This window comes from Oryzias latipes, chromosome 20 (genome assembly GCF_002234675.1).
Source record: "Oryzias latipes chromosome 20, ASM223467v1".
NCBI classification, from domain to species: domain Eukaryota; kingdom Metazoa; phylum Chordata; class Actinopteri; order Beloniformes; family Adrianichthyidae; genus Oryzias; species Oryzias latipes.
In genome coordinates, this window is record NC_019878.2 from 11,839,124 (window position 1) to 11,850,456 (window position 11,333).

At 40.5% G+C, this 11,333-nt stretch overlaps 1 protein-coding gene across 1 annotated transcript; it reads right to left on the reverse strand.

Moving 5' to 3' along the window:
- Positions 1-266: 266 nt before the first annotated feature.
- Positions 267-10,787, reverse strand: LOC101156692 (cyclic nucleotide-gated cation channel beta-3-like). The gene is made up of 18 exons (XM_023950350.1): positions 10,597-10,787; positions 10,020-10,170; positions 7,898-8,069; positions 6,107-6,261; positions 5,717-6,016; positions 5,430-5,638; positions 5,292-5,342; positions 4,344-4,430; positions 4,173-4,237; positions 3,966-4,088; positions 3,374-3,515; positions 3,127-3,286; positions 2,858-2,955; positions 2,264-2,347; positions 2,074-2,192; positions 701-853; positions 459-609; positions 267-376 (listed from the first exon to the last, which is right to left on the reverse strand). The coding sequence occupies exons 1-18, from the start codon at positions 10,705-10,707 to the stop codon at positions 353-355; spliced, it is 2,355 nt and encodes a 784-aa protein (XP_023806118.1). The 5' UTR covers positions 10,708-10,787; the 3' UTR covers positions 267-352.
- Positions 10,788-11,333: the final 546 nt, after the last annotated feature.

An 11,333-nucleotide genomic window follows, 5' to 3' on the forward strand; every position in this document is an offset into this window, starting at 1 on the left:
TCAATAATTTGTGATCTTCACTGGTGTCCATGGATTACATGAAATCGTTCCACCTTTATCCACCTTTGTCATGGTAGGGAGAACACGTCAATGTAAGGGTGGGGTAATCTAAGATAGCACAAGGGTTAAATAATCCGTGTTTAGGATTTTACTCAGTTTTCAATAATTAATATCAAAATAAGAGCTAGAATAGTTGGTAAGAAAGCATAAGGCGGACGCAAAAATGTTTATTCTTTTAACCAAGTGGAAGAAAACTGACCGCCCACTTAATTTTATAACAATTTTAATCAGCTGTATTTACAGATGGATGACATACAAGCTGCACAATGACACTAACAGTTTGGTCGGCTTCCTATTGCTGCTCCTCTGCATTTTTCTGTGAACAGAAGACCAAAAAAAATCAATTTGAACACTTTCTTGTAAGGAAAATTAAGTTTCTCCAAGCAGAAAGACTTCACCTTAAGTTTATCCAGGATCCCTCCTTTGCGGAAGTTGCCGAAGGCTTTGAGCAGTTTCGGCGTCGGTGGCTTTTGTCCAAACAGCGCCAGCCCTTTCTGCTTCTCCTCTTTGGTTTTAGGTCCTGCTGGAGCTTTGGATTTCATCAGTTGTCTTTGAAGAGGTAGAAGAAGCACATATACAGGATCAGAATGAAAAAAAAAATTGAGCCCCAAGTGTTCATAGGTGTCTAAAAGTCTCTCACCTTCCCTTCCTGGCCAGAACTTTCTGAGACTCTGGGTAATGGACGAGAATGTCAAACAGGTCTTTCTTCTCCAGAACGAAGAGGTTGGCGAAGCCGTGTGCTTTCACGTTGGCTGTGCGCCTGTTTCCTCCATCTTTAGCCGACTGGAGCAAACTATGGGGAGGGAAAACAGAAATGCAGTGCATTACAAAGAAATGTAATTTAATGAAACGGGTCTAACGCAAACAGTTGATACCAGGGCTGCTCCGCAGGAGCAACAACAATACCTGTTTTCTAGCACTAGCTGGACTGCTTGATGCTTAACCAGGTGTGTACAGTCAGTCAGACTGTGGAATCTCCTGAGCTACTTAGAAACAAGCTGGATTAGGAGATCAGGGAAGCAAGTGGAGTTGGTGCTTCTAAGCTACGTCCACATTTGACACACGTTCAAGAAGGCACTAAAAACACAGGATCTTGAATGAGTGTCTAGCCATTGTGTTCACACTGGAACACTTCTCTGTGTCAAGCACCTACAGTTAAAAGAGGCTTGGTGCAAATCTCCAGGCTTTTTCTTTCTCAGCTCTATTCTGACATATGAAAGACTTGGGGTCGTAGAATTCCAGCCAAACACATGACACAGTGTAAAGGTATCTTGAAAGCTACGCTTTTTCGAGGGACAACTTCCATAGAAAAGGTCGACGTAAGTCAGTGTTTCATAATCTGCGAACAAAACCTGAACGAGCGTTAAACGCTAAACCAGGTCAAACTTTGACCAATCAGGAACTCTGATTTGGTAGTGACGTATGGATGATGTCCCTTGTAATTCACTGGAGACCCAACTGTTGGAAATTAATTATGAGGTTTGTGTCTGTAACAAGCAACACAGGAGCAAGATTTACTATTAACCCTTGTGCTATCTTAGATGACCCCACCCTTACATTGACGTGTTCTCACTACCATGACAAAGGTGGATAAAGGTGGAAAGATTTCATGTAATCCATGGACACCAGTGAAGATCACAAATCATTGAAGAAAAAAGGTTCAGCGCACTGTCTAGTGGGTCTAGATGACCCAACTCCCAATGTTAAAGTGCCTAGGATAGCACAAGGGTTAAACACTAGAAAAAGAAGTCCCTCCCTGCTTCCCTAGTGTGAACACTGGTGGCTAAATGTACCTCCAAGAACCTGTGTTTAGCGCGTCATTGAACGGATGTCAAATGCCCTATTTGTCTGTAGCATCAGGTCCAGGGTTGTCCAACCATACAAAGACAGCAACACAACTTACTGCAAGATGGGGTTTTTTTAAACATTTTTTTATTTTTTATTTCTCAATGTACGTGTACGGTAAAAAATACAACTTGCAAACTTGGAGTAGTCTGGAACATTCTAACCAACCTGATTTCTCCAAAAACACATCCAGCTTTCAGTGTGACAAACACAATGCTGTTGTCAGGTCCTCCCACCACCTGCACCGCTCCACTTTTGATGATGTACATCTCTTTACCGATGTCGCCCTGCAGCACAGACGTCAGTGTTACACTCCATAAAAACTCATTTGTTTCTCATGCTGATGAGCATCACTCACCTTCTTCACAACAAAGTCTCCAGGTAGATAGATGATGGACTTGAGTCGTAGTAACATGTCCACCAACATCTGCTGGTCACAGCCCTGAAGCAGACAGTATTTAAGGGTGAGACCAGGATCTTTGAAAATATATCAGTGTTTTGCTGTCAAGCTACATTTTTTAGTCCATATTTTAAATAATCACTGAATCTATGACTTGTCGTGGCTGCATGAATCACCTAATGTTTTTCCACATTTCTGACTGAAAGTGTATGGCGCTAAATGTAATATAGAGTGTTTTCTGACCCGTTTAGTCTACTGATAAACTTGAATATGAGGGTACTTAGTGAAGCATGTAAAGAAATAGGTTTAATAGACAAAAAAACAGGTAAGAGTCAAAGCATTTATTAGAGCTTTCACCCCCATACATGTAGGTCAGCATTGAATCCTTTGGCTATTTCATTTTAAATTTTATTTCAAATGTTTTTTAATGCTTTATATGAAAGCCAGACACCCCCACTTGAGTCACATTAGCACACACTTTTTTTCCTTCAGCAGACCTGGGTTCATCATTGAAGTGAATCGTAACTCTATTGTTAGACAACTCTGCTTCACCTGAAACAGTGCGATCTTCTGGAAGGTGGCCATGTTAATGTCCACGGCGATGGCGGTTTTCATCACCAGAGGCATCTTGTCCAGCAGCTCAGACTCATCTGAAAAGATCAAAACAGGATTTTCCAACCATTGACCTCTAAGAATAATTCATTTAATTCAAGGCTTCCCGAGCACCTCAAAGTCTTTATTATTGGATGTTTTTTTTTAACCTACTGGATTCCAGTTCTTGCATTTCTTGTAAGTTTGATAAAGAAGAGTCAATTTCTCACCTAGCATACCCTGAGCAGCCCAGGTATAGTTGTACCAGGTCCTGATCCTGTTCTGGACCAACTTGGGGATCGTGTAAGTGTTCATATAGGCGACACAACCGTCCATCGACGCTCTGAAGTACGTCTGACCAGCTGTGGCTGCTCCTATCACATCTCTCATCTATAACAAGTTGAAATGAGGCAAAAAGGAGGATTAATAGGTAAGAGACAGTGTTCCCAAATTAAGAGAAAACTTCAATTTCTTTACCTGCCCGATTAAACTAGAGAAGACGAAGACGCCGATAAAAAAGTTGGCCATCTGGAAGATGATCTCGAAAACGGTCACAGGTTCTGGAAGGCCTCCGATATTTATGAGACTGCGAACTGCGAAGTAGTAACAGCGCAGGTATCTGCAGACAGAAAAACACATTGCATGCATATTATTTTATATTGAAGTTAGAAAAAATATTATACAATATTTTGCAGTAAACACCAAAGTCTTTGGTGCCGTTAGAGTTCATGGAAGGCTTTAAAACTAATGAACAAAGGCAGAAAATCACCAGAAAACAGAAAGTTGGCTTTCAACCTGGATAGTTCTGTTTCAAACTTCTACCTGTTTACTGAGCAACTGCTGCATCATTTAGCCAAGACAAAGGTAGCAAAATAAAAGCCGATAATCCAAATCAGATTTTTCTGTCACTCTGTCATTCTGAGAGAATGCACTATCAAGGCAATCAATAAACTCAAACAAGTTTGAACTTGAAACACTCTGGTTGACTTTCAGCACCATGGAGAGCGGCTCTTCCCAGGTTCGTCATAGTTTTGAAGAGTTAGTAAGTCAAAAGGTAAAGAGTACATACGCTGTACCGTTTCCATCATAGACCCACGTGGTGGTTGCAAGACCCTGATGCACGGAGGCAACATAGAACGCACAGGCATTGAGATGGAGCACGTAGAGCAGGTATCCTGTGGTGCGGGCCACTCTGCAAAGTTCCCAGAATGACAGAAATGAATGAAACAAAAGCATGGGAGGTTTTTTTTCATTTGCTTGTTTCTCAAACACTCACCTCCAAATGTACGCTTTGGCCATGATGCTCTCTAGCCGATCACTGAACTCAAAGAAGGAATCAATCTAAGACAAAAAGAAAAAGAATATCTCCTCATAAAATGTTACTAACTACTAGTAAAAAATGCTTTTTTGTGGCTGTTTCGGTAAATCGGATCAGCCGTCTACTAACCCTGATGAAGCGGTTGAGTCTGTATATGGAGGAGAAGCTAAACTGCAGACTGAGGAGATCTAGTGGAAGGATGCTGATTATGTCAGTCTGTAAAGATAAAATAAAACAATTGTTTCTCTTCTGTAACATAATCAGAGGGAAATATAGTCTTCAATCATGACTAGGATCAGGAAAATTTGACAGAAGTAAATAGTATAGTTTACACAAAACATAGTTGTCACATTCATAGAAAATCTACACTCAGTGGCCATTTAATTAAATACATCTGGTATCTGGTGTGGACCCTCTTTTGCATTCAGAACTGCCTTAATTCTTGGTGGCATAGATTCAACAAGGTAGTGGAAACATTCCTAGGAGAGTTTGGTCCATATTGACATGAAAGCATCATTTAGTTGCTGCAGGTTTGTTGGCTGCACATCCATGATGCCAATCTCCCGTTCATCCTAAAGGTTCTCTGTTGGGTTGAGATCTGGAGACTGTGGAGGACATTTGAGTCCAGTGAACTAATTTTCATGTTCTAGAAACCAGTCTGAGATGATTCCAGCTTTATGACATGGCGCCTTATCCTGCTGGAAGTAGCCATCAGGAGATGGTTACACTGTGATCATAAAGTGGTTAACATGGTCAGCAGCAATACTCAGGTAGGCTGCGGCGTTGTAACCTTTTCTGAAATCCTCAGACCAGCACCATCAATCATGCCATGTTCAAAGTCACTTAAACCCCATTTCTTCTCCATTCTGATAATAGGTTTGAACTGCAGCAGATCATCTGGACTATGTTTATATGCCTAAATGCACTGCCATGTGATTGACTGATTACAGATTTGTCTCAATGAGCAGTTGGACAGGTGTACTTTGTAAATTGTAAATAAAAATGTTTCCTTGAAGTTTTATGCTAAACTGTTGTTTGTGATTTCAAACGCAGTATGTACATGTATTTTACTCTCACCTTAAATCGGTAGGATTTCCGATAATGCACTTTAGTCAAAGCTCTGTCTTTCTGCAAACAGAATAAAAAAATGTATGAATATTTCCTTAATATTGTTATAAATGTGCATTACATGTTGGTTTTTAAAAATGTTCTCACAATGATGTCTCCAGCTTTGACAAACTGGAGTCGAGGCTGCCAAACGATGATGTCAATGACATTCACGATGTCAGAAATGATGTCACAGGTTATCCAGTACTTGTTGGCAGTTTCGTTGTGGTAGGGAAAAGCCAGCCGGGCGGTACAGAACCAAACGTTGTAGTTGTAGGCTAAGGCCACCAGAGTCAACCAGGAGATGTAGCGACGATCTGACAGAAGGAAAGGATTTGTAGCGTTCAGAGTTGGACTTGGGAGTTAGAAGTGAGAGTTTGCCGTCAGGGATCTACCTGTGAACGGATCAATGGTGGTTCCTAAGACGGAATCCATCATACTCTCCACGGGATGGAAGAGGACGTCAAAGCAGGAGCAGCTGATGTCTGGAAGGATTTGGGCCTTCTTTCGGGCTTCCTCTGCCAGCCTCTCCTCCTCTGCTTTCTTCTCAGCCTCCAACCGTTTCTCCTCATCTTTCTTCTTCTTCTCCTCTGCCTTTTTAGCTGCCTCCTCTGCTTTCCTTCTGTCGTCCTCTTCTTTTGCTATCCGCCGCTCTTCCTGAATTCGGATGTAGTCCTCTTTTTTAAGAACAGGAGCTAAATAGAAGAGAAAAGTTAAGGTCATGGCGTGCTGCGCTCACAGCTTTTCTAACATAACTGATGGTCGAGCTATACGTCCAAACTCACTGACAGGTGGGGTGATTTCTGGAGATGTAGCATAAGGATCTATCACTTTCTCTTTGAGGATCTCCTTTCGTTCTCTTAACGCTTTGATCACACCTCTGAGGACGTCATCTGTGTAGCGGAAATAGACAACAGGTGGGGGTGGAGGTTCCTCCCCACTGAAGAACAAGATAGTTTTAGAAGTCAGTGAAGGAAAACACATAAAACGTGTTGGATGGATGCAGAATGCAGCCCCTGTTTTTGATGTGCTGCTTTAGACATGGATATTTGAATTCTTTCCAATCCAGTGCAGCTTGCATGTGAATCCCTGATCATTCTCAGCCACGAACACCAGTAAGCCCCTAAGCTTCTTTGCCGCTTTAGAAGTCACATGCTGGGGGTCACACAGTGACCACAGCTGCTGTTTCTGCAGGGTCTACAGACACGACTTATGGTGAGGACACACGAGGCAGAGGGGTGCAGAGAAACCTGTTCACAGGCAGATTTCAGCATCTGCAGCAGATGGCTTTCCAAATTCCGATGCTCTCCGACTGGATTAGGAGTCACTGAAATAGACTGAGTTTTAGGAAATTAAAGCTATTCTTAGCTGTGTATATGTATAGAGCTGCTGATCTCTGTGTTGGTTGTTGAGTCTGTCTTTCTGAACCTTCAAGTTGGAAAACTTTAAGCCCTTGTTTATTGACTTGTCACTCATATTTATGTAAAGGCGGTTTATAAACTGCTCCAACTGCTTGACCTATACTTTCTAAACTTGAAGGTTTTTGGTTCACTTTTCATTTGGCCCGTCTATAATAACACTTTTTCCTGCTTGGATGTGGGTTACATCATGGAGATGATATTTCTGAACATCCTATGGTATTTTTAAGGCCCTCCAACTTTGATGTGTCATGTTGCTCTTGTTCTGACCTGGACTGCCCTGCTCTTATTGTTGCTTGATCGGATGATTCCATTTTATATTGGATGTAACACTCCTGAACGAGGAATTAGCAGCAGGAAAGGCAACTATGGGTAAAAACAAGCAGAATCTGATTTTGGCAGTTCTGGTCTTTCTTGCAACCCCTATATTTTATTCTACAGTCTTTTTTTGTGGTGATGTGATTAAATTAGTTCAGTTGCTTAACCAGGCATTGATTTTACCAGTAGATGCACTTTGTCACCCTACCAGTGCACGATAAAGGAAGCTCTTTATACCTGAGAACTGTGGACTGCCAACTGCAGTGATGGAATGCAGTTTACCGAGTTTACTGCATTTGACACATTATGGTGTGATGCCACCCTCACCTATATGACTTTCTCAAGTTCTTTATCTGGTCTTGTTTGAGTTTATCATATGCTTTATTTACATATTAACCCCAGAGCTGCTAGTCTCACCTTCTACATTTTCAGATGTGACTTAAAGAGATTTCCCATTTTTGACTGAACTACCATCAAGTCCTAATCTGTAGTTACATGTTTAGCTCTGGGACCGCTCCAAACCTGCATTTCAGTCCCCAGAATTGATCATAGGAATCTGATTCTCATGATAAGTTCTTCTGACATTTCCTGTGCATTCATGTTTTTCAATGCTTTGCTTTTCAATGACCTTATGAGTGGCAGTTTCACAGTAAAACTGAAGTGAATTAAAAACCATGTTTTACATAAAAGGTATGGTAACAATTGAAACGTCAATTCCAATATGTATCATAGAAAATTAAATACTGCAGAAAGTTTAGCTTTAGAAGTGGACTAAGCTCAATTTAGTTTGGATACTATAAACACATTAAGCCTTGCATTCAGTGTACTGTTTATTCCTACCCTTCACCACCCTCTGGATTGGCAGCATCAGTTGGTGCAGCAGGCGCAGGTGCAGCGGGCGCAGGTGCGGCGGGCGCAGGTGCAGCGGGCGCAGGTGCGGCGGGCGCAGGTGCGGCGGGCGCAGGTGCAGCGGGCGCAGGTGCAGCAGGTGCAGAAGGTGCAGCTGAAGAGTCTGCAGCAGAAGAATTGGTAGAGAACTAAAAATAATGGTGTAGCAATATCAATAAGTTTATTCAAGTCTCATCTTTCGATCTATTTTTGAAGCGTTCAAATTTAAATATGATAATACCGTTTTTAGCTAAAATCAGAAAACCTGTGTAATTTTCTAGGACAGTTTCTGCAGGGCGGCAGTAGTTCACTAGAAATTTATATCTGAGTTATGGGCACGCAAACCCGCCCCTCTTCCCCTCCCCTTGCTGAGAGCTCAGAGCAGGGAGCTTGTGGACCGCGCAGTGTATTTTCTTTGTCACATATAAGCTCAGTTTCAAACAGAAATGTTTTATCTGATCCTGATTCACAACGATTTGGATAAAGAAATGCTTAGCAATGCAATTTTAGAAGTTTAAATTTCTTGTTATAAGTACCACAAGAACATGGTACATGCCCCATAGGGTAATCAAACGCTAATCAATATCAATATATTACTGTGAATTGATCTGCAGTCGAGCCTTCCAAAATCTAGAAGGTTGCTTTCCACTATCATTTTCATTATTTATCTGTAAAAGAGCTACACAAGATCTAAGCACAAGCAAAGCTCCCTGATGTTCTGCCAGGTATGTACAGTATATTGCAGCAGTGACATTAGGTTATTTTTTTGTTCCTTTAGGAGAAAAAAAAAGTACAGGTTCCAGCTCTATAAGATCATGCAAACAAAACTTATGAAGTAAATTTATCTGGAATGTCCTTTTAGGGAAATGTGGTTCAGTCAGTTTGACACTCTTGTGTATTCAGACTGGATACATTGGTCTGCTTAAGTTGAACTAAAGTTTGCTTTCCCCGATAAACAAGAACAAGAGGTTCCAGAACCAGGGTCCACTTTGTGACCCATCTTTGGAGGTGGTCTCAGTTCGTTTCTAATCGTACTGAGCTTCGGTTCGCTGTTAGATTCCTCAATCAGAATATAATCCCTCCTTGGAACGGAAAAACTGCACCAAAACGGCCACCGTAGCCAGTGGTCACGTGATCTAAACACAGTCAGAATGTAGCAATCCAATGCAATTTGGGTTCAGAACTGATACGGACCAAACTAAGCGGACTGGGTCTGGAACAAACGGTCTTCCCAGTCTGAATACACACTTAAGACCTCCAATCAGTCCCAATGTTTATGCTAACATGGATATTTTTGTTAAAGTTCAAACACATATGGATGTGTATTAATCACTAATTTTAGAATACTTGGTTCCTACCTGATTTAAATGTAAATCTTCGTGAAACTACAAGCAAGTCCCTAAGTTTGTTCGGTTGGAATATGCTTCCGTTTTTGTCGTAGATGGAGCTGATAAGAGGTGCCCCAATCCATTTAGGATTATTTTTGTGTGCATATGCTATTGTATCTCATTGTCAAGTCTTACGAACTAAGGATTGACATAATTAAGATAATTACAGCAGAAAAAAACTAAAAACATGTAAGAAAAAACAGCTCAAAATAAAATGTGGGGATAGGCCAACATTTTGCAGAAAGAGGAGCGCCAGTTCATCTAGCTAAATTTGATCACATTAATTTAACATCACAGTTAATATGGCAACACAATTAGGTTGTACTCAGAAACTCAATAGTGAGCTAATATTACCGCTTCAACATATGGTGACAGCGGGCTTAAACCCGCTGTCACCATATGTTAAAAAGTAAGGACTTCAAATAAATGTTGCACGAAAATGTACTTTTTTGGAATAAAGAAAAAAACAAAAAAATCTTCATATTCTCTACTTATGTCAACTTTACAAAATGTAAAACATTTTTGTAAAATGCAGTGCATAAAATGTGTAAACATTTTGCTATTTTAAAACCTTTATTGTGAAAAAAGCTTTGTTTTAGGCCATGGATGGAAAGAAGGAGAGTTTAACTACAAAAGTAGCTTGGAAACCTTAGATAATATCTAAGCAACATAAACAAGCATTTCACCTGTTTTAGGTTCTTCTTTTCTGTTTTCTTCCTGCCGTTTTGCTTCCTTTATTGTGTCTTTTTCCTTTTCATCCTCCTTTTTTTCCTCTTTCTTCTCAAGTTCCTCCTTTTTCTCGTCTGCTTGATCATCCTTCTTTTCAGGCAGTTTCTCCTGCACACAAACGGCCCAGAGGACACATTCGGAATACCTCTGCTTGCACCGTTAAGTCTGAATATTTTCCAAAACACATGAAAAAAAGATGATGTATTTGGGTCATGAAATTCTAATCATCGTATCTGAACACGAGCTACACTCTTAAAGCAAAAACCTTTTGAACAAACATTTCTTTTGAGCGAAATTTTTGAGAACACCATCGAAAAACCAAAGTAGTTGAGTTTAGTTTATTAATAACACGTTTTGTTTTTAATTTACCACAACATTAATACATTAGATACTATGATGTGAAAGGAAAACGTTCTGCCTTTCAAAGGTAAAACAATTTATCCTAAAATTGTGTTACAGTCTAAGTTTGATCAATAAAATGTTTGAGTTTCTTTTTAAAATGTATAAAAATAGTAAAGTTAGATCCGGTCTTACCTTGGCAGGAGCTGTGTTAGCCTGTACAGCTTGAGCAGATGGAGGCTCAGGAGCCCCAAGCCACTTTTTCAACCTGCTGAACATGGTGGTGTCCTGTGTGGGCTCCAGCATACAGGTCGGTCCATCCAACTCTGCTCCTGTATCTTACAGGAACCCTTTGGATCCTATTCTAACACCTGAACACACTGAGGCTTTTTTTCATTTCTTAGAAACAGTAAGTCCCTCTGGACACTCCCCTTTTTCCCTTTCTCCAGTCTCTCTGCCACGCAGAGAAGGCATTTGGTACAGTCAACGTTAGTTAACATGGATCAGTCATACTTGGAAAAAAGGGTGCTGGACAATGAGAAAACCTGGGTAATCACAAAGTTTGCAAATATCTATCACTTTATTTAAAACAAAATCATAGAATTCCAGTTTTTTTTGTTTAAGGATCAGAACATTTATTTGAAAAGATTCTCAATCACAGTATAACACATTTCACAGCTGCTTAGGTAGAATTTCTGCACAGAACAGTCTGACTGTAGTCAGGCTTCCACAGATCCTCCTGGGTGTAATCTCACAAAGAAATCAATTAGTAAATCTGCCCTTAGAGTGTTTCACTGTGGCTTACAGGATTAGACACATGGGGAGTTAAAAAGAAACACCCCTTAAGTAAAAGTGAGCTGCGATTCGTTCAAGTTATCATTATTTTACAACAGATTAACTGCAGAAAAAGAAACATTTATTCAGCATATTGT

Bases quoted from the DNA above. Each gene is read 5' to 3' on its own strand.
- LOC101156692 (XM_023950350.1), bottom strand. From the start codon at position 10,707: ATGCTGGAGCCCACACAGGACACCACCATGTTCAGCAGGTTGAAAAAG. The intron at 2,956-3,126 runs GTGAGAAATTGA...TGATCTTTTCAG, and splicing joins GGCTGCTCAGGGTATGCTAG to ATGAGTCTGAGCTGCTGGAC. The intron at 2,348-2,857 runs GTGAAGCAGAGT...TGTCTGCTTCAG, and splicing joins AGAAGATCGCACTGTTTCAG to GGCTGTGACCAGCAGATGTT.